Here is a 22,518-nt window from a genome sequence, read left to right on the forward strand (position 1 = left end):
TTTTATCTAAAATTTAACTCTAGCAGCGTCATCCGAATCAGCGCGGAGCCGGACCACGCAGCATCCCACCGCCTGCGCACGAGGCGCAGCATTATCCCCGAGGAGGTGGAGGCGGTGGTGGCGCTGCTGGCGGTGCAGCCGCTGCTGGACGCCACGGTGGTGGCACACGTGGTCATCATCATAATGCGCATCCGCACGAATGGGACCGGCATCAGGGCGGGCACTCGATAATCCCACTGCCCACGGGAGGCGGGCATTCCAGTCGCAGCTCGGCCGCCAATCAGGCGCGACGCAGCGATGGACGCGGCGCACGGCCCAGCAGCAGCGGACGCCCACAGGCCAGCGGTCGATCTGGGTATGGAGCTGATCAAGCGGGCGTGGGTGCCATTGGTGGTGGTGTGCAGGCGGCCATCAGCAGCGGCGGCGTTGTGGCGCGTGCTCAGCTGCCGCTGCCGTTGCCGCCGGCAAATGCACAGCAGCAGCAACAGCAACAACAACAACAACAACAACAACAACAACAAGTACTCTCACCGCAACAACAACCGCAAGCGTTTTATGCGCCGAAAGGTGCGTGTCCCACTCGCCTAGGGTCTTCCAAGTAGTCCAGCGCGAGCTGCTGTTTCGAATCCCATATTGTTTCACGAACACACATTTAATTTGTAATTTGTCGTTTTTCTTTTTCGTTTTTGTGTTTTTGTTTCTCTTTCAAAATGCTCAAAAAAAAAAACACCAACAAAAACAACAAAAATTTTAGAATTACCACCGCGCAATAAGTCCCGCTCATCGCGTACCAACAACAACACCACCAACAACACCGCTGCCACGGCCACGCCCTCGACGGGCGCGAGTGGTAGCAAGAATGCCAAAAGTGCCAAAGCCAAAGACACAGCCCAACAGCAACAACAACAACAACAACAACAACACAACAAACACAACAGCAGCCGTAGCCGCAGCAGCAGCAAAGACAAAACGGCCGCAGCCGCCGCCAAGACACGTCGCAATATTGTTTACTAAAGAAACAAACGGGCATGGAACGCGTGGAATTGGAACGCCTCAAACATGCCATATTGAATACTAAATACCCAGCACATGCCTCCAAACCCACGCGCTTGCGTGCCTTTTCCACTATTCCACGAAACGCTTTCCCCCATCAGAATTCGCTAAGCAATTGGTATGATATTTATTTTCTTTAACACGGCGTTTCCGTTTATTATTTTTCTATCGATATTTTTGCCAGTTTTGTCGATTTGTTGGTCATCGTTTCTACTAACACGTATCGTATTGTTTCTTGCCGTATTTCGTTGGTTGTTCTCCTTACGCATGTTTCGATATTGTTTTATTCCCTTTGTGCCCCTCTATTTTTTTTTTTTATTGTTTTCCCTGCATATTGTATTGTTGTTGTTTTTGTTATTGCATGCGCACAATAAATATCAATTTTTCGAAATATATTTCTAACTACTAACAAAATAAATAAGTAAAAGTCCAAGCAATCAATTTAAAAAAAAAAAAAAAAAATTTTTTTATTTATGTTTTATTTTGCAATAAATAAAACATTTTCAAACTATATTTTTGAAATTAACACAATTAGAAAAAGTTTAATTGAACTAATATCAAAAATTCCAAATTATATTATTGAATATGCGTTTATTATTGATTTATATTCAATTATAATTTTTGTGTACCATGTTTCCAAATTAACACCCAAATATAACTTGAATTAAGTTCTTTTACTACAAGTTTTTAAGCTGTGTGAATGAAAAAGCTTTAAAACTTATGCCTAAAACTTTGTGGAATGAAAAGAATTTTAAATAATATTAAAACCTTTACTTTGATGGTAGTTTTTGGAAGGCATTTCATTTGCAAAGTTATAAAAACAAATACACTACTAAAAACTACTAAAAAACTTGGAATGTGTGTGTGTGTGTGTGTGTGTGTGTGTGTGAGTATTAATGTAATCGATAAGCTGCACATGGCCTAATTCAAGTAGCCGCCCAGGGGCAAGGGGGTCTCTTGAGCAGGCGCCACAGCAATCAAGTCAAGAAACTAATTCAAGTTTTCATGTGTACTTTCATCCCCTCGTCTCGCCCGCTATGTACTCGTATCTTATATAGGCGTCGCGCCCCCGCCGCCGCTTCAAGTAAGCTATAGTCGACCGACATCGCTGCATGAGCAACAACCACAACAGCAACAGCCGCGGGAGGAGCTGCACCAGCAGCAACAGCAGCAGCAGCAGCAGCAGCAGGAGGCAGAGCAACAACAACAGCAACACGCCTATTCCGACGCCTATGCGGCTTTGGGGCGTGGCCAGTATGAGTCGACGACGCGGGCGCCCAACAATGGCAAAGTTTGACAACCAAAATTAAAGTCGGAGCGCCAAAAAAAGCCAAAAGCAAAGCGACAAAAACAACAGCAACAACAACAACAACAAGAACAAAAATCAAATGAACTCAAATTAAATGTAAATGTAATTTTTATGCTAATTATTTTTATTTAAACAAGCTGATAAATTGAATGATGAAAAAAAAAAACGCAGACAGAGAGTAAAGCAAAAATTTCATATGAACCAACAAAGGAAGAGGTAAAAAAAAAATAAAACATGAACGATATTTTTGATTAAATTAATTGATATGAGAATGCAAATCATTATTATTATAAATAATTAAAAAGGCAGATTGCATCATATATATATATATATATATATATATATAGTGAATAACAGAAATATATATATGTATACATACATAAACATAAATATAATGATTGTGCGTACTTATTTACAAAGCAGCATGAATAAAAACAAAATTGAAATGTGCGCAAGAACAACACAAAGATATTTATAAAACATATTTAAATACTTTAAATGTCGAACATTTACTAAAGAGCCAAGGCAAGAAAAATTAATTACATTTCCCAAAGCGCAAACATATGGTTTTGTACAAAAAAAATAAATAACAAAAATAAAAACAACACGAAGAAAAACTGCAAATTAATTAAGCGGCTGGCAATGCATTTAAATTGTATTTAATTGTACTAAGGGCCAAAACTTTGATTAAAGCCGACGAAACTGCATTTGTAAACTAAAAAATTCAAAAAAAAAAAAAGGTAGGAAAACGAAAAACGTATTATTTTCGTTTAGAATTGATTGAAAAAGAATTTAAAAAATTTGTTGCCAAAGTCATTTATATGCAAAAATACAATGCAGATATTTTTTCAAATAATTCTTCAAGCGCAAAAATGGCAATAAAACAAGCGAGAATCGAATAATGCAAGCAATTTAATAATTAAATAAATTCCTTAGTTCCCATTAACACATATGTGTGCACATAATTAAATAAGCATATGCATTATTTATAATTTTAGCATTGAGTTCGTCAATTTGTATTAGGTTTAAAGCTTTACGTTTAATGTTTAATGAGCTGTTTCTGAGCCAGCAACTGATTATGTTAAATGTTACTCAACTCTATATGGCATGTATATCCTCCATTAGACTTAGCTAAACAGTTAATCACACACTATCTGTATTTGTATTTGTATTTGTTGTATTTTAATTAGGGTTTCTAGTTTATGTTTTTTGTTTTTGTCCGTATTCTCGCACTTGTAAACTCTTGAAATTTCACTATTTACGCGTTTCAGGTGCATCTTCCGCTCTGCTGTTTGGGCCATAAAATGTTTGTACTTTGACTGACTTAAATACAATTAAATTCTGAAATGTATTTTTAACTTTAAGTGTGGCAACAGTTTTGACTGCTTCGATTCGATTTTAACAATTTTTAAGTATTTCTCTTGAATAGGTTTTTTATTGCATTGAAATTGAAAATGAATTTTACAAACTTTTTAAACTCTTCTTCTTTGACAATTTGAATAATTTTTCATTCTTGCTAAACGGCAAGAAAAACCAAACTTGTAAATAGAAAAATCTCTAAGAAGTACACAAAATGAAAGATGCATTAATTAAGTAAAACAAAAACAAGTTTAATTGCATAATAATGAAAAAGAAAAGAAAAAACCGAAATATGTTTAACAGTAATTACTTAAATTGATATATAAAATATGTATTAAATTTAAATTGAGCAACAAAGCAAACTATGCTATTAGTTTATCGCAAGACAAGAAGAAAACAAAATGCAAGACGAAATGCAAAAACAAAAAACATTTAACTATTAATTTAATTATATAATATAATGAATTAATTAATTGAATTTAAGGCTAAAAACACTGCTACAAAAAAAAAAAAAAACAAAAAAAAACAAACAAACAACACATAAAACTTAAGAATGAACATAAGAAACGATAATAAAAACAAGAACAAAACTACTATTTTATAAAATATTAAGAAAATCTCTTTTTAGTGTAATAATATTTTTTTTTACTATGTAATGTTTATTTAAATTGTTTATTATGCATACCTAGGTGAGTACAAAATTGAAGATAAATATTTTAAATGGATTTTGCTGACTCGAATGCCCTCTTAAATAAGGCCATTCGATCTTGTGCTAATCCTATATTAATGCCAGTCAATACATTTTGAAATAGTTAGCTTATGCTTAAACAAAAGGATGTTCCATTTTTCACTCCAATAGTTTATGAGAGATGCTTTTTAATTATTGATTTTTTATTATTCGCGTTTGTTAGCAAACATTTAAGGCACTTTACAAAATTAAATATTTAAATACAAGTACTTAGAAATTAGTATACAAAAAAACAGATATTTTTGGTTAAGACGAAGAAACACACATTCAGCTGCGCTGTGGCAGCCGGACAGGACGAACACAAGTACAGTGGAGCCACCAGCTGGTGACTATGCGCGCACTCGGGATGCCTTCTTGCTTTTGTCAGCCTTGGGCGGCGGCGGGCCGCTGCGTCCGCCCTGCATGTGGCGATTGTAGATGCTGGTGGGGCGGTTAAAAAAACAGGGTATCTAGTGAGTAAACAACGTACATAGATTTCAATGTGATGTAGAGACTCACATCTTGTAGGTTTCAGTCTTGAGATACTCGATCACATGACTGATGCCCAACAGATATTGCTCAGCTATGGGATTCACCCAGGGATTCTCCTCCATTTTCATCACCGACTTGTTGCTGAGCAGGTCGAGCTGTGCCACCTCGGGCGGCAGCACCTGCAGCCGATTGTTCTGAATGTGCAGCTCGCGCAGCCGCACCAAATCGCCCACCTCGCGTGGCAGCTCCAGCAGATCGTTGTCGCGCAGACCCAGTATCTGCAGATTCTTCAGCTGGCCCAGCTCCTTGGGTATATACTCGAAGTCGTTGTCACCCAGATACAAGGCGCGCAGCGTTTCCATCCCAAAGAAATTGCCCGGCAGCACCTGCTCGTTCAGATTGTTGTAGGACAGATCGAGCACCTCCAGCACGGGAAAGGCGCCAAAGCCGCGCGGCAGGCTGCCCAGCCTATTGATCGACACATTCAGGATGCGCAGCTTGGGCATCGAGGAGAGCGAAACTGGCAGCTCGCTCAGCTGGTTATTGGAGAGGTTCAGTATCTCCAGATTCAGCAAATTGGCAATCCCGGGACTAATAATGCTGATCTTGTTGTGCGACAGCGTCAGACGTGTGATATTGGACATGTTGACTGTAAGTAAGAATAACTAATATTATTATTTATGTTTTATTATTATTATCACAAAAATCAACTGGCTGATAGTGCCAAGTTCTTTCTGTCGATACTTAAGTCTTGTCGGATCTCTTATATGATAAACTTTTCTGTTCTTGACCGAACTTGACATTTTCATTCGATCATAATAATAATAATACCCTATTATAAAGCTGTCGTAGAAACAATCTGTTGAAAATTCTAAACCAATTTCAGTATTTATGGACTTGGCTATGACTCCCAAAATATAAGCAAAGTTAGGGTATTTGAAATTCGTCACAGCCAGATTAACTGTGCTTGCAGATGCAGCAAATTTTCTACTGGCCTCAAAGCAAAACCAATAACAGCTGTTTTGCCGCTCTGCAGTCAAAGGGCATAGGTGCGAGCGAGACGACGTTAGTGTGCGCGCAGTGGCTATTTTTAAGTGAAATAAAATAAATATTGGGCGTTTGCTGCTGCAATTCACTTAAAAGGTATTTAATTTGTTGATTAAACTGCACACTTTGGACATACCATCAAGAGCAGAGAATTAAATACAGTTACGTGTAGTTATTCAGTTCTTTGTTGGCGCATTTTGTTTTTAGACGCTGGCGTCATCAAACAGAGCTCTGTTAGGCGCACGCAGATGGCGTCACAGCAACTCGCGTGGATTTTTCGGTTTAAATACATTGTTTTTCACAAAAAAATGTTGCACACTTTGTGCAGGGTACTTACATAGGCCAGGCAGCTCCTCAAAGGACACCAGGCCCTTGTCGACGAGGTCCAATTCACGATTTTGCGTCTCGCGCGCCTCATCCAAAACCTTCTTCGCCTTCGACATCTTTGCGTTAACAGGCAGACATTGATTCATTGTTGTTATTGTTCGCTGTTAGGCGCGCTGTTAACTTGGGGTTATGTTAAGTAAACAGCGCTGCCACTTGCTTTGGAAAAATGTTGAACTGTGGTGAATGGTGTGAATAGCCAAGTTCTGAACCTTTGTTTCGGCTGCACAGTGCTGCTCTAACTGTAATCGAATATTTGTTTATATAAATTTATTTAATTAACTTAACTTTAGTTCTGTTAATCTGTGTGTGTTTTAATGACACAACGTTTGTACTTTGTATTAAATATTGATGCTTTTTCAGTTTATTCTCTTGCTGCAGGTATAATAAAACAGTGCTGCTAAAACTGTTGCTGCAGCTGCCACTTTTTGCCCTGTTGCATCTGTTTTTCTTCTGGCAATTTTCACTTGTTTTCCAGCACTTTGCATTGAGTTTCACAATTTCTTTGCTCACTGTGCCACACAAACTATGCACTTGACCCAATTTTGCGTCGAAAATAATTCTTTTCACTTCTTACAATTTAATTAGAAACGATTTCTTGTTGGTTTTTTTTTTTTTTTTTTTTGGTTGTTCAGCCTCACGTCCACACGCTGTGCAACTAAACATTTGATTTGCTCTTTACAATCGAAGCATTTGCTTTATTCTAATTCTAATTTAAAAACTAATCACAACGAAAATAGCCAAGTCCCCGAATGCGTCACCTTCATTCGCCATGCGCTCGCCGAAACTACTGAGAAAGATCATTTTACTCCGCGCACCGGCGATCGATCGATCGATTCATGTTGTTGTTGTTGTTGTTGTTGTTGTTGTTGGAGCTGGTTTTTGCCTGTTTGGATTTTCGCGCTGTCGTCTGTTAATAAAAACAAAAACAAAAGACGAGTATGAGTGCTCCAGAGTTGGCTAATCTCGACTAAGAGCTACCCTATGTTCAAGTTAGCATTACTTAAACTCAATAAAATATCCATTTATATATATACCAAAATTATTGACTAGCAGCAACCGCATTAAATAACATAATCACATTATATTCTTTCTGAATATCGCCTTTCCTTGTGATTTTCATCAGAGTGTGGACACAAAACAACGAAAGGGGTTTGCTTTTTATGGCCTTTCTATGTGATTTTCATGAATTTAAATGTTTCCGCGGATGTAATAGAGAAAGATAAAAAGAGAAAGACCGAGAGACCGACAGAGAAAGGGACAGACGGAGAGAGAGAGAGAGGTAGACTTTTTGACTGATGAGGAGCAGTTTGCCTTTCTATGCGATTTTCATAATTTTTTGTATGTAAGTCGGCGTAAGTTAGAGTAAGAGGAAGGGACAGTGGGAATGAGAAGTTTTTGAATGAGAGATGGAGAAAAGGGTGAGTGGAAGAAAAGAAAGAGAACATATACAGAAAATGAGACATCAATGAAATAGAATCGCAAATAAATGTAATAGAAAAAGCTCCAAGAGCGAAAAAGTTGTAGAAATGTATTTGAACTTGATGGCAAATCCTTTCGTTTGAGTGTTACAAAACACTTGCACAACTTTAGTATGCCCCATTTAAAATACTTCAGATGGGTATAGGGTATAATGAAAATACAAAATACAAAGACATTCCACTCGTTAAACTTGATGCCAGTTTGCTTTTGACTTGGTTTTGTTTATTTTATTTATTTAGTTTTACTTTTTTGAGTAGACTGCCGCAAACCCGTTTGACCGCATTTTACTTGTGTGGCATTTTTCTTTTGTATTTATTTTTTTTTATTTTATATAATTAAACGAGTCTCTTTTATTTCCAGCATTAAACATAACATTTTATTATAAATATTTGTAATGATTTTTGATGTCTAATAATAAGATATAACTTTTTTCAGGCGACAAATAAATAAAATGTGAACTGCATAACTCAATTTAGAATTGGTAAGTTATGTGAACACGTACACTCTTTCAATATTGTATATACCGATCTGTTTTATCCTCTAATATTTTATTCAAACATATTTCTTGGCGCTGTATCGCAACAAGTTTCGCCAATTCCACATTCGTCTGATTCGATTTTGTTGCAAAAATCGACTTTTGAACAGTATCCAAGTTGTGTATTTATAATTGTGAGCGGACCGCACTCTTAAGATACAATATTTATATAGCAAAATTTATAACTGAATAATAGGTTTTGTTTATAGTACAACTCACCATGTCTGCAACTGAATAAGGGCAACATTATTGAGAACTGAAAAATATGAAATAGCAAAGTATGGCTAAGAAGATGCATGTTGAACGTTCTTTGCTCGAACTAAAGTGCAAATCCACAAATTATTATATTAATACATACGATGTACACGATGCATATCGTTAAGATTATAAAAAGCCTTACTAATTATATTAACTACAGTTGTCCGTGCATGCATAATGAATGCTTAATTCTGGATATTTATATATATAGACCCCACGATCAGATTAAAGACCAATTTATCTTCCGGTCTTGCGCCCCAAACTAAGATTTTGATCATATATTAGCTAATATATTGTTAATATATCTGTTAACAGTTGGAATCAAATAGATTTATAATTGGGATCGGTTAAGATATATTCATCCAGTTAGATCAATAGATATATATTGGATATATATTCTGATGTGGGACTTGTTTTTAGGCTGAACAATAATATTGGGAATTGAGCAGGCTTTGACAGCGCAATTAAATAGTTAAGCACTTGCACTAAAAACTAGAAATTAATATTTAATAGCTGCTGATTTTGCAGGCATGCAGCGGGTGGGCCTATAAATTATGACGAGAATTTAGCAGGGAGGGGGCGCGGCTGCTGTGGGGTCAGTTTCCGTTTAGATTGTTAGCTGAATTTTTAATTACTTTATTGTTGCAGCGGTCATTGGGACTGGACGTGCGGAGCTCTGCTCTCTGATATGCATTGTTAGTCATATTTTTTGTTTTCCTATTAATTTTCATTTCGCCTGTCGAATCTGCCAAAGCCAGTGAAAGTTTGTCTTTTGTGCCTTGTGTTGCATAATTTGCGTGTTGCATACTTTTTTGGGGCGCACAGTGGGCCAAACCATGTGTGTGTGTGTGTGTGTGTGTGTGTGTGTGCATGGCCGTGTGCCGTGCGCTACATTTCCGCCATATAAAATATGCAAAACAATGCAAACTCTCGTTGGATTGCAAAATAAGAAAAAAAATAAAATTAAAAACAAACTCTGGCTTGGCTCGAAAAATTAATTTTGTTCTAGGTGGGGAAATTTCGAGCGCCAGATTTTTGGCTGCATTTTTGGCTGCTAATGTTGTGGCAACACTGGCACTGCCAACACCCCCCCGCCCCCTCCCCGCGCTGCCACCAGTTTTTGTTTTAATTAACTTTTTTCTGTTTTTGTCCCAGTTATTTTCGCAAAGTTTGCAGCTTGCCAAATTGTGCTAATTTCGAAAATGCAAAAAAAGAAAAATATATTCTTCAGCATTTTACAAACTAGATCTCTTGGGGCTCTTAAACGGCACATTTTATTCATAGAGTTATATATATACTTATGTGCACATAGTATATGTATATATGAATGTAGATATATAAAGTTAGTAAATCATTTGACTGCTTAATGCCATGCCCAAAGCATGTTTGTGCCTTATAATAATAACAACAAAAAAAAAACTAGAAAATTAAGTTCCATTTTACACCTATTAGGGAAACTATAGACCTATTAAGTTAAGTTCATAAACAACTCACTTGACTCGAGTTTTTTTTTTAACATTTTCAAAATAATGTTATTTTTATAATCGCTTTGGCGACCTTTCCACCTTCCATTCCATCATCGAGCCAGCCAAACAAATATTATATTATCATTCTAGCTTTATTTTTTTTTTCTAAATTTCTTATCTTATGTAAGTTTCATAGTATTTTATATCCAATTAGCCTATTGTAGAAATTTTCGAAAATGACATTAAGTTGTTTTATAATTTATTGGGAAAAGTCTTTCAAGTACTATTTATTATTACTAAATATAAATTTAAATTCTCGCAAGACAGACGCCAAAATTGCATTTCTGTAGATTCAGCAACCCTTTTGCTGAAAAACAATTTTATTTATGAAAATTTATTACCTATGCATTATTTATGTGAAACAAATGCTTTAGGAATGCCCAATGTGGACTTAAGTATCTTTTAAGTTGGCCGATTTGTATGCTAATGTGTTCACACCTATTATGTGTGTTTATGTGTGTCCGTGTGTGTGTGTGTGTGTGTGTGTGTGTGGCCGTAAGGTATAATTCATTTTGTATTGCGTCTGTGATTGGTATTACCATAAATTATTCAGTGTCGAAACGTTTTGCGGTCCCATTTTAAATGAGCTGTAAAATATGCAGGTTAATTTGGTAAAACGTAACGACTGCAGCCATAAATTCGCATTAAGTTGTACAATAATTTGCATCATTAACAAGGTCTGATAGCGTGCTATCTATTGCATATAGTATGCACGATAAGGCGGCAACTGAATATAGTAAAGGAAAGCAAGTCCTTGCAGTTTAGTTTGATTTATGTGTGCACTAATTTTTGGCCATTTGCCTGTGCTGGCCAGAGGAGCTGACCACAGCAAAGGAGCTGCTCTGTCCGTTTGTCTGTTGGCCCGATAAACGGGCTGATTGAATAACTCGAATGGCACTGAAATATAAATGACAGCTGCCCCCCAAAGCAGCTGTCAGCACTGGGACAGGGGCGCATCCTTCTAAACGGCACACAGTCTGCTTTATTTCTGGCCATTTTTCAGTGCGCTTTGTTTACATTGGCCAAAGACCGGCAGCAGGAGCAGCAGGATGAGCACTAATACCTCCAAGAGTCGGGCAGCCGGCCGCACCAATCACCAGCTTTTTGGGGGCAACCACAGTCTGTGCCTTTTGCTGCCAGCACTTGCTTATCCTGTATCCAGCCTGGCTTGGGCTGGCCGGGCCGGGTCTGGACAGGCCCGGCTCAGAGCCGTTTGATTTACTTCAAACAATTGGCAACATCATACATCAATGACTTTTCGCTTTTCAGTGTACTTTTATGTTGAATCTCTGGTTATTTCACACAAATCTCTATGCAAAGCGCTTTGTTCTTCTCTTCGCTTCAGCTTTCAATCAAGTTGCTTTTCTTTTGGCTCGTCAATTCGAATACTAAAAGCTGCAGCTTATTGCTGTACTCGATGCGTGTGTACATCATGATTGACAAGCTTCGAATCCAAAGAAAAATTATAATTACAATTAGCTGGGCTTAAAGTCTAAAACTGATATATATATATATTAAATATTCATTGAAGCATATTTGCCAGTTATTAAATCAGATGCCTACAATTTGATTGTTTTTCAGCTAATTGAGTGCATTTAATTGTTTGTCTATTTAATGGAGCTACCATTTATAAGAACTTAATGTTGCCGCATAACTTGCTGTAACTGTATTGCAAATGAGAATTGATTTTCAACAGAGGTAAATTTATCTGCGCAGTCGAAATAGTCGCAGCTGCCGCCCTGCGCTCTGGCCCCTTCGAGCAGCAATTGCTCATATTTTTATGCATGCCAAACACAAGGCACGGACTCAAATGGAAAATGTAAAAATAAAAAGGGCAAATGTATAAGAAGATGTCGAAAATGTAAATCTTAAAATCCTTGTACTTGTGCACGTTGATTGCTTGGCTGCCCTGCGCCGCGCTCGCTCATCGATCGATGGACTTGCATTTGCAATTCCTTTCGATTTTCCTACAGCCACTTTATCAATTTCGCCAATAAAATTCAAACAGCAAGATTTTCTTTTATTTTTTTTTCATTGCTTGTTTTCTTTCCAAATCTTTTTCGGCTGCTGCTGACATTAAAAATGCATCATTCAACCAAAAAAAAAAAAAAAACGAAGGTAACTCCAATTCTGATGGCTATTTTGTTGGATTGCCTGATTTATCTGTCTAGCTCTAGAAGTACATCTTGTCGAGGGGTGTCTAGGCGTAGTTTCTTCTTCTTTTTGCTGCCAGTTTTTGGTTTTATTTTTTTGCATTGGCAGTAAATTAGATGTGTTATTGCATGGTAAATAAACAGAACATATCACGAATTTCTGTTTATTTTCTAAGCTTGAATTGGAAATTAATAGTCCTGGGCATCTTAGCCTTTAAAAATTGTATTTTTCTTTTCGAAGTAGTTGGCGTTTTTAATTAGAAAAACATTTTTAAATAGAATCTCCTCTCATAGCTGCATTTATGAATTTACCAAGACTTGGCAAATATATATTTTTTTTTATATTTTAGAATCCGAAACCCAGTTTAGTTAATTAGTTTTAATTTGCACTCATTTTCTCAGGAAATTCGTATTGATTATTCGTGAAATGTGCTAATGTGAATGTAATTATGAAGTGTGAACAACTACAATGCGACATGTTGTAGCCTGTCAAATGTGCTTGTCAAATCATCGGACATAGCGCCAAAAAGCAGGCAATGAAATAGTTGCTTACTCATGCTGTCATGTCTGCTGTCTGTATTTGTGTGTGTGTGTGTGCTTGTGCTCTGTGTGTGTCTGATGTGCATGCCAAGTTGTAGTCATTGTCCCTATTCGTAAAAGTTAGTTTTTTTTTTCCGAGTCTCTTGTAGTCGTATCTTGTACTATTTGGCTGAGGTACGGGACAAATGGGCGCACATTGACCGACAGGTGGACGTGCTTCGTCTACCTCAATACTTTCAGTACTTTGATTTTGACAGTGGACAATGCTTTTTGTTTTGGCTCCTGCGACATTTGGCCAGGTGCCAGACAAATGATAATTGGTATGAGTGAAGCAGCAGCAGTAGCAGGAGTAGCTGCCGAAGGACAATCCATCGGTTTAATCATGAAGAAATGTTAGTGTCTGTGTCTTCTTTTTTTCGCATGATTGCGCAAACATTGGATATGCTTGAGCAATCAGTCGATGTGCTGACATTGAGTTGTTGGCAGTATTTATTTGTCATTCGATAAACATAAAAACCTGATTTGGGGCAAAGTATGACGGTAAAGCAGACTCACAGAGTGAATTTTCATGTTTTCCGTTTTAAATAGCTTAAAAACATTCACTTAAACGTCATCGAATAAGTTAAAAAGATTTCCATTGATTCCAGTATCAATTAATGCAATTAATAGACAGAAAATAAAAGAGCATTTTAATATTCAATTCATTTTGCAATATCATGATCCTTCAGTAAACTTTAACTAGCTTTTTTAAAGCTTAAAGATAGTTTGAAAGCTTTAAGATTAGCAAGCTTTGAAGAGCTGTATAAGCCCTTAAGACTTTAATTTTAATATGTTGACTAACGAACTGCTCTAAAGGCTTAAAAGCAACGCTTTTGTCAACATTGTGATCTGTATTTTGAACTGCTTTCAAGGCTTGAGTTCGAATGTGCCAGAATGCCAGCGTTACTCTCTGAACTGATTCTCCCAGATTGGGACCTACGCTTCTGTAGGTTTTCTACGAAATCATCTCATGGAAGCCTATCAATGCCATCTTAATGGGATGTCCACGAAATGAGATGAAATTTCGATTTCGGATGATCCCTAGTGTCAGCTGCGTCAGCTTGTGAGTCTTGAGAGTCATGCAACAGTTAATGCTAAATAAATTACAACCTAATGTGGGTGGCTTTAGGCGGTAAGTCAATCTAGCGAGCAGCACATTGATTAGGCCGCCTGTCAGAACTGTAGCCGGTGAAGTCTGACAATCTCTAGCGCACTTTATTGGCGCCGTTGCTGTGGCCAGGCGAACGCTCTAACGAGTTCTAAAACATTTCGCCCAGCTAAACGAAGCTAAACGCACTGAATAACAAGTAGTTTTTCCATACACACACACACACATGCCAAATTTGTGGCAGAGCAGGAGATGGAGTTAACTTGAGACGAAGCGAGACAGCGACACAAACTGAATCCTAATGAGGCAGGTACTCTGCGGTTGCATGCGGCGTATACGTAACGCTGATTTTGCCCCCCGCTTGACTGCCGCATTGACACTGCGCCAAAGACTGTCCAGATGGGTAGAACTGAAGCTGGCAATGTAATAGGACTGGGCCAACTAATGAGCAGTTAAATATTTGCTGACAGCCAAACTGCTGACTTAACGCTAATTAATCGCTTTGTAAGCTGCTAAACGCATTTGCTGTGGTTTTTGCCTTTTGTCTAGCTAATAATTTCATAATTGTCAACAAATTAATATAACATTTTATTTATTTACAATGTGTGCATAATTATGATTTATGAATGCAAAAATATGAAACAAAACAAAAAAAACAACATTCATAAAACAGCATTTAAATCCGTTTATCTAACTTTGCCGTCGGTCAGGGGCATCCGTCCCACTACTACGTAATATTTCCATTTGTTTTAGCTTTTATAGTATGATAATTATTATTTTTTTTGTATCTGCCTGCCATAATTCCCTTTGTGCAATGACCGCTAACTCTCTTTGAAATTTAATTTTATTTACCTTAATTAAAATGGATTAGTTTTTGTTATTTGTGTGCAGCAATTAAATTTATTATTTTACTTTTTTTTTGTTGTACTTTACATTATTCATAAACTGAAATTGTTGCTCACGGAGTTGATTTTCATTTTTTTGCGTTATTTAATTTTATAAGTTTTAAGATAAACATTTTGTGTTTTTCTTTTTATTTTTAATTAGTATTAATAATATTAGTAGTAATAACTATATTGTTTTTTATCATTTTAAGAAATTTATTGAAATTTATAGAAATTAGCATAACTTTTTAATATGACAAAAAAAAAAAAAACGGAATTCCGAAAAATCTATCTCTGAATTAATGCATTACTTAATACAGCACTTTATTTAATGGAACTTTTAATTGTCAAGTTATTATTAAAATTTTTTCACATTTTTCACATGTGTAGATATTTCGCTTTTTTGCCTTTCTTGTAATTTTATGTGCACCTTTTCTTCAAAGTGCACCTGAATATTTCTACAGGTGTCTATTTCTTCTCTATTTCCACTAAAAAGCACGCATAGAGTTGCAAACATTTTTTTTACTATTAATATTACTGAATGCTTTAATTTAGTTAAGGGGAAAAACGAGATGGAGATGTGTAAAAGATATCATTTGAACGAGCATTAGCAAAAACAAATTAAGATTTTCGTTTTTATTTTATTTTTCTTTCTTTCTATTTTGTTTGCTTTATTTACATTTTTCTGTAATTATTGGGGCAACTTGAGTTAAAGTTTTCCTTTGAAGATGTGCAGATAAACTGGTGTTGATCAGAACTTTAAAAGCTATTTTATGGAAACAGCCTTTTTCTCTCTCTTGGCTTTTGATATATTTTTACTTTATTGTATGCAAAGCATAAGGAAAAATGATTCTGTACATTCTCTACTTGAAGAAGTAGTTTAGTTACATGATAAGCTGAGCAGAAAAACTCCTTTTGGTTTGTGCAAAGAAGCGCAAAAGATTGCTGAAAATCTTATAAAAAATGTACCTTTGCCCAACAGCAAGCACAAAACTGGATTTAAGCTGTAGCTCCAAATTACCGTTGCCGCTTTAGCATAAACTCAATATCTAGAGCAAAAGCTGCAAATAAAAACCAGTCCACAGAGCAGATCTACGGATTTTACTTCGCTCCACTCATAAGCCTGAGCAGAGTTGATGCCCACATGTAATACGTAACATGCTCAATTTAAACTGTTCTGATTTGCCAGCAAAAATCACTATGTGTGTGCGGGTGTGTCAGCGTGTATGTGTGCATGTGTGTGTGTTTGTGTGTGTGTGCGAGGGAGTGTGTGTGGCTAACACGTTTGCCTTTGTTTGGTCTGCGAATAGATGAGGCAACAATGCACAAAGTTTTCCAACACTAGTGCAACGTGTAGGAAGAGAAAAATATTGTAGCATAATTTTCGGCGCTAACAATACAAGTGAAGCAGGATCAGGCCGTCTAGCGGGCGGTCGGGTGGTCAGGGAATGCCAGTAGGACAGGAGGCGGACACATGGCATATATCAGCACATGCATTCATAAATCATATTCTGCAGCTAGAGAGTGCAGCCAGCCAGCCAGCCAGGCAAACAGGCAGCTCAGGAAGCGGCCAGCAGCAGCACCAGCACAAGCAGTGTCCTGTCTGCATGTGTAAGTGCCGGTGTGTGTGTGTGTGTGTCCTGTGTGTGTTTAGCAGCAGCAGCAGTGCCTGCTATTTTAAGGATATTTATACTGACAGCGGATTTTTGATGGAAAAACTTTTGTAAATTGCTTTTAGCAGTCCAAAGTAGCCCCAAAAACAGCCGCAAAATGAAAAAAAAAGAGAAGAAAAAAAAGTTCAAAAAGGAAATAATAGTCTGCCGCTTTCTGCGGCGCTGCTTAAATTTTATTTAAAGAACTGCAACTCCAATTTTTGCAGGCTCACGTAAGCGTCATATCGAAGCATTTTCCGTGGTCTCGCATACTGCCACATTGCGTCCGCTGCGGCTGTGTTTGCTTTGACAATGCACATTTATTAAATCGACTTTATATATTTTTATTTTTTAACGATGCACCCCACAGTCAGGAGGAGGAACTGCTAAAGAATTGCCAACATATTTATTTTGCCCTTCTGTGGTACTTTATCGTTATGTGCCCCGCTCCTGTTGTTTGCCTTATTGTTGTGTTTGCTGCATTGTCGTTCTATTGTTGTCGCCACAAAATGTCATTACGTATCTTTCAATGGGAAAACTCTTATGCTCATAAATAGCTCCGAATTGAGTTCAGCTTGAGAATACAATCGAACCCGCTTAATTGGCGAATTGCATTTTAGGCATTTTACATTCATTAATCATGCTCGGATCTAATAACTGATCAAATGCATTCTAATACTCAGAAATTCGAATGTATGAATTGAATAACTTCTTATATAATAATATGTTCCATTAATAGAACTTAGCATTGTCTTGGCCAAATACCAAAAAAGGCATTGTTGGTTTCACTTCACATTTGTTTCCTTAACTTAATTTTGGTAATTATTAATAGTTAAGTCTTAAGCTTTAGAATATATATTTAAAAGTTAATATGCTTGTATGTTTATGCTATATAATTTCATGTAGAAGAGCAATTTTTTGTCTTCCAATTTGACTTCTACCAGCTATATTTATTTAAAATAGTTTAATAACAAATATTTCATTGCGCTCTATTTATTTTAAAGCTGCCAGCTTAAATAAATTGTTTGTTTGCAATATAAAATACACTTGAAATATATTCATTTTATTTATTTTTATATAATAACTTAATGCTATTAATTAAGTTTTAATTAAACATATTAATATTCATTGGCATCGCTCGTTTTTCAAATATTTAAAATTTCGCTGGCCTTAAAATGTGCACGAGTTATGCGCACTTAAAATATTGCGCATACGCCGCGCTTAACATGCGATTTCCGGCAACTCTTTTAAACCGAAAAATTTTTTTAGACCGCATTTAATATTATTTTGTTAAATTTGTATGCCTGTATTTTATTGTTGTAGTGAGTATAAAATGCTCTTTGCAAGGATCCGTCTATTTGGCGGAAATTAGGTTCTTATAAGGACTTTTGGATGGAATTTTTGGCGATTGTGAGCTTTACCTTGTTGAACATATAAATTATCATTTTAATTTATTTATTTCTGCATTTTATATTAGTTATGAAAATCAGAATAACAATGCGAAACATGTCGATATGCGAAATGACAACAGACCCAGAACAAAAGCAAACACAAACAAAAAGAAAACGACTCAGAGTCCGCCAAAATAAAATTTAAAAATACTAAAATGCTCGGCAATGTTTGGAATTCGCATCGGTCTGGTTGCAGTTTGCAAATTAGTTGAAAATTCAATTATTTCGTTATGCGTGATTTCAGGTTTTTATGGTTTTCTCTGTGGTTAAATGCCTGCTATATATTTTAAACGCAGTTGTGAAATTGTTGACAAACTGATAAATTGCCAAAGAAGGGTATTTTTATGCAAGTGTTTGTGTGTGTAAATTGTAAATTATATCGACCCTTCAAATATTTTAAAGTGTAATCTCCATTAACAGGGTCTTCGTATTTCGATACCATAAAAGAGATTTAATTGGGCTTTAATTGAACAATATAAAATATCCTGTGTAAAATATGAAAACAGTAAACCGCAGCTTTGGTTAGGTAAATTAATAATTCCAGAAAAGAAAATTAAATATAGTAGTAAATATTTTAAATATGCAAAGAAAACGTTTTACCCAGAAAAGACTTTTCCTTATATGCCTAAAAATGGCTTTGCTCTTCCCATTAAAAATTACATAAAGTATCGCTTACCACACTTAATATATAAAATAGCCTACTTAAGCTTATATCAGACTATAAGATATTAGATTTTAAATACAAAAAAGTTTAAATTTTCTAGAGGAAAGGCCTAAATTGACTGCCTCTAACTAAACTGTACTGAAATTGAGTATGAGAGCTTAGCGCTTTATAAAAGAGAAATTTTATTCATTAGATTAACAAAATTTTATGAATTTTGAATTGAAATATTTGTTGAAGAAATATAGAAATAATTTGGCATATGTATTGCACGCAATCGCAAATTTTCTACCACTGTGCAAATGTGTGCTAAACAACAACAACAGGAAAAATCTCTGTGGCAAGCAGCCGTGCAACGATTTCGCGTTTGTTGTGCAGCTGCTGGGCGAAAATGTTGCACAGCATGCATAAATAATAAACGACAAGCTCACACACACACACAAACACACACACACACAATATGCACATTTCGCCATTTTGCCAGCGCGCCCAACTGAGGCGTGATGTGAGCGGGCGGCCGAGGGGAAGGTGGCAGACAGGCAGCTTCTAAATTTATTTTATTAAGTCAAGCACATAGACAGCTCGGGGGATGCGGCTGGCTGTTGGCGTTGCTGATGCGTCCTGCCTTCCTGCACGCCGCTGACTAACGGTATAAATAAAATAATTTACGGTAACTGCTGCCGCTCATCAGGCGAAAGCAGCGAGGAGCAACAGGGAGGACACAGTGTTGACAAAACCTGGCGCTGGATCATCAGCGGCGGCACCAAAATGCCGCTTACAAAAACTGTAGCATACTTTTTTGCGCTGTGCCTTTGTGTGCAGCTGCATACGAAATTAATGCACATATGCATACACGCGCGCGCGCGCGTTTGTGTGTGTGTGTGTGTGTGTGTGGATGAGTAAAAATGCAGCTTGCTAAATATAGTTATAATTATGCGCACACATTTTTAATTAAGTTTTGCACTGGGCCGCTGCCCGGTTTGGCTCTGGTTTAGCTAAATATTATGCATACGCCCTGTTAAATTGCATTAATGTGAGCCGCACTCATTTTTTATTTTTTATTCCTGTTGGACTGACTGTCAAATTACATATGTTAAACATTTGCGCGATGTTTGCTCTAATTTATGCAGTTTTTTTTTATATATTTACTGTGCCTTCTAGCATTGTTTGTAAAGTGTAAAAACTGAGACTACCATATGGGCCTCCCTGCAACATATATGCATCTTTACTAATTACATTTATTTATGATTTTCTGGGTCTAATTGCATGTTTTATTAATTTGTGCTGTGCACATAAACATAGACAAGAGGCCGCACTTAAAGTGCTGTCAAATATTTCACACAATAAAAAGCCAAAAAAAACTTCTTAACTTAAAAAATCTCATCTTACTTGTAGTTTGTGGCTGCAGTTTATGAATGTTGATAAATATTTACAATTACCAATTTAAAAGTTCAGTTTGTTGGGCATTTCATTTGGCTTGTTTCGCTTGCACACTTTTCTGTTTTTTAACACGAAAGTTTTTGTTTGGAAAATGCAGCTAGCAGCTAGTTTCTGCTGCTGCTGCTGTTGTTGCTACTTCTTGTCGCTGCTTTTTTTTTTTGTTATGGCTAGAAAGTTTTAAATATGATTTTATTTGTGCAGCAAGTTGCTGCTTTTTTACATATTTGACCAGCACGCAGCTGATTTGTTCTGCGGCAAACGAAAAAAGTTGCGAAATGAAAAATAGCTGAAACTTAAAATAATGTAATGCAGTCTTTTTGGGCTCAACTTCTTTAGATGTAATCTTCCAAACAGTCTGCAAGATTAGATTTTTTGATATCTGACAGTCGAAATATTGATAATAATTTTTTGTCTCGCCTTTTAAGAGCGTGCAAGAGTTTTGCTGTTAGTGCAACACATTAAATGGCAAACTGCATAAACGTTTAAGCAGCCCTAAATCATGGCATGTCCTTTTCGCTGTTTCTTTTTCTTGCAACATTTTCTACTTAAATGCTTTTGGCGCTCGTTTCTTCTCCCAGTCTCAAGTGGGCGCCGTTCCAGCTGTCTGCTGTCTGCTGTCTGTTCCTTGCCTGACTCTATCCCTACTATCCCATTTTATACCGTGTCTGGCTGTGCAAACTTTCACCGTTTACTTTGCTCACCCTGCCACTTGCTATCTTCGTCCTTCATCGCGTCCTGGCGGCGCTTTATTTGAATTATTGTAATGATTTACACTGAAGTGCCTGCTGCTGCAACATTTGGGGCTGGGCACAACTGAAGCGGCTAGGTAATGAGCTGCCCCAAACTGAGCTGAGCTCGGGGTTGCGTGTCTGATGGTGCATTGTCTGGCACTCGGTCTCTGCATCTCGCCCTTACACTTGGCTGCCTCGTCGTGGGTCGCCGTTATGCTGATCACTTGTTTTTCGTCTGTCACGGCTTGGCTTGATGGCTTTCAAGAATTTTCTGCGAGATTTTTAATGCAAATTCTGAGATTTAATGGCGATGTCTTTATTTAATTAGAATTTTCAAATGAATCTAGTGCGATAACGCTAATAATTAAACAAATAATTTTTAGTAATAACAAAAATAATAATATTACCACTTACTTGTGTTCGAGAGGTTTCTCATGTAATGGATAGATGAAGGTACTTTCAGGTTGACCCCAAGGAAGAACCACTCCCGAGAGGTCACTCGGGTTTTTAAAACTCTTATCTTAATTACATTCGCCACGTACAGCATCGTAACGTAAATTTAAATCATTTGCCACTGATTTCAATTGTACTATTTGGAACCTCATCCAAAAATATTGCATATTTGCTTTTAACTATGCGAATTCATAAGCATCAGATATAATATAGCTTAACCAATAATATTCATAATAGTATATTCAATTATTGCTAGTATGCTTTAGGCTTAACACAATTTTGGATTTTAAATATGGTTACATATTTAATGCGGCACACTTAACCAACAGGTCTTCGTTGGCAACAGATAGTTGAGGTCGAGCCTCTGCAGTCGGCTGACGGAACCTTTACATATTTACAAAACCCATCCTTATTCACACAATACCCGTCAGAGCCGCAGGCTTGGGAAAAATAATATGATTTTATAATAAGTGTAATAAAATGATTATGTTATATTTTTGTTCTTTACACTTACCAAGTCTTGCTGTAACTAAAAGTAGGCACATTGTCGTAAATAGATATATATGAAGAAACAAATGAAAGCTGAGGAGTTGCATTGTGATCTTTTTAATCTCGAATGAAGCCAGGAAGTATTAAAGAGTTAATTAGGCTTATTTATGCATAACATTTAAATTATATTCAATTTGTGTCATTTAGGCATGGTTAATGAACGTCAACTGTTTAAATAATTTCTCTTGAGTAACAATACAAAACAAAACATTCAAATGCACTTTTTACTGTATATCGAATTGTGCTAATTTCTGTAAATGTGGGTTATGTTTGTATAATTTGTATTAGTTCAGCAAGTTAAATTATGTACAGTTGTATTCAGGCATGCCAAATAAATGGGCTGTTAGCGCTGAACAGGGCAAGAATATGCATATAAAATAGGAGTAAATATGTCAGCTGCTGGTTATTAGATAGATTAGATACTTAAGAACTTATTCCAGCTAAGTACAGTTCAATCTGATCCCTAATCAAAGAACAAAACGCATTGTTAGATTTAAGTTCGGAATGCTGCATTGAAGTACATTTCAGATATTTGAGAGTAAACGTATTTATTGACAAGTTGCATAACTACACACTCATAGTCCATTTATTTCTTGATACAAAGGCGAATTTCAATTAACTCTCAGGCAAAAGATACTCGAAATATTTGTCATCCATGTCAAAAACAAAATACTTTTCGGTCTGC

General features: G+C 36.6%; 2 protein-coding genes and 1 long non-coding RNA gene across 7 annotated transcripts in view; 1 reads left to right on the forward strand and 2 right to left on the reverse strand.

The window, feature by feature from the left end:
- kuz (zinc-dependent metalloprotease kuz) overlaps positions 1-4,258 on the forward strand; it is a 140,441-nt gene extending 136,183 nt beyond the window's left edge. Inside the window, exons 11-13 of one of the 5 annotated variants that reach the window (XR_011416643.1) lie at positions 24-567; positions 755-1,171; positions 3,634-4,258. Coding sequence is in view for 2 of the 5 variants with exons in the window: in XM_070209070.1 (XP_070065171.1) it covers positions 24-567; positions 2,112-2,350 (783 nt within the window). In the remaining 3 variants the exon portion in view is untranslated. Of the gene's footprint in view, positions 1-23; positions 568-754; positions 1,172-2,111; positions 2,596-3,633 lie in introns of those variants that run through there. The other 4 variants (XR_011416642.1, XR_011416644.1, XM_070209070.1 and 1 more) reach the window with 4 other exon arrangements.
- Positions 4,259-4,591: 333 nt separating this feature from the next.
- On the reverse strand, positions 4,592-6,645 carry ics (ras suppressor protein 1). The gene is made up of 3 exons (XM_002057830.4): positions 6,325-6,645; positions 4,968-5,589; positions 4,592-4,889 (listed from the first exon to the last, which is right to left on the reverse strand). Exons 1-3 carry the CDS (start codon positions 6,458-6,460, stop codon positions 4,799-4,801), a joined length of 849 nt encoding a protein of 282 aa, XP_002057866.2. The 5' UTR covers positions 6,461-6,645; the 3' UTR covers positions 4,592-4,798.
- A 13,756-nt stretch (positions 6,646-20,401) lies between these two features.
- LOC26531692 (uncharacterized) lies at positions 20,402-21,918 on the reverse strand. Its single transcript, XR_001449852.3, has 3 exons — positions 21,799-21,918; positions 21,246-21,724; positions 20,402-21,102 (listed from the first exon to the last, which is right to left on the reverse strand). It is a non-coding gene; the product is annotated as an uncharacterized lncRNA (long non-coding RNA).
- Positions 21,919-22,518: the final 600 nt, after the last annotated feature.

Source organism: Drosophila virilis, chromosome 4 (assembly GCF_030788295.1).
Source record: "Drosophila virilis strain 15010-1051.87 chromosome 4, Dvir_AGI_RSII-ME, whole genome shotgun sequence".
NCBI lineage: Eukaryota > Metazoa > Arthropoda > Insecta > Diptera > Drosophilidae > Drosophila > Drosophila virilis.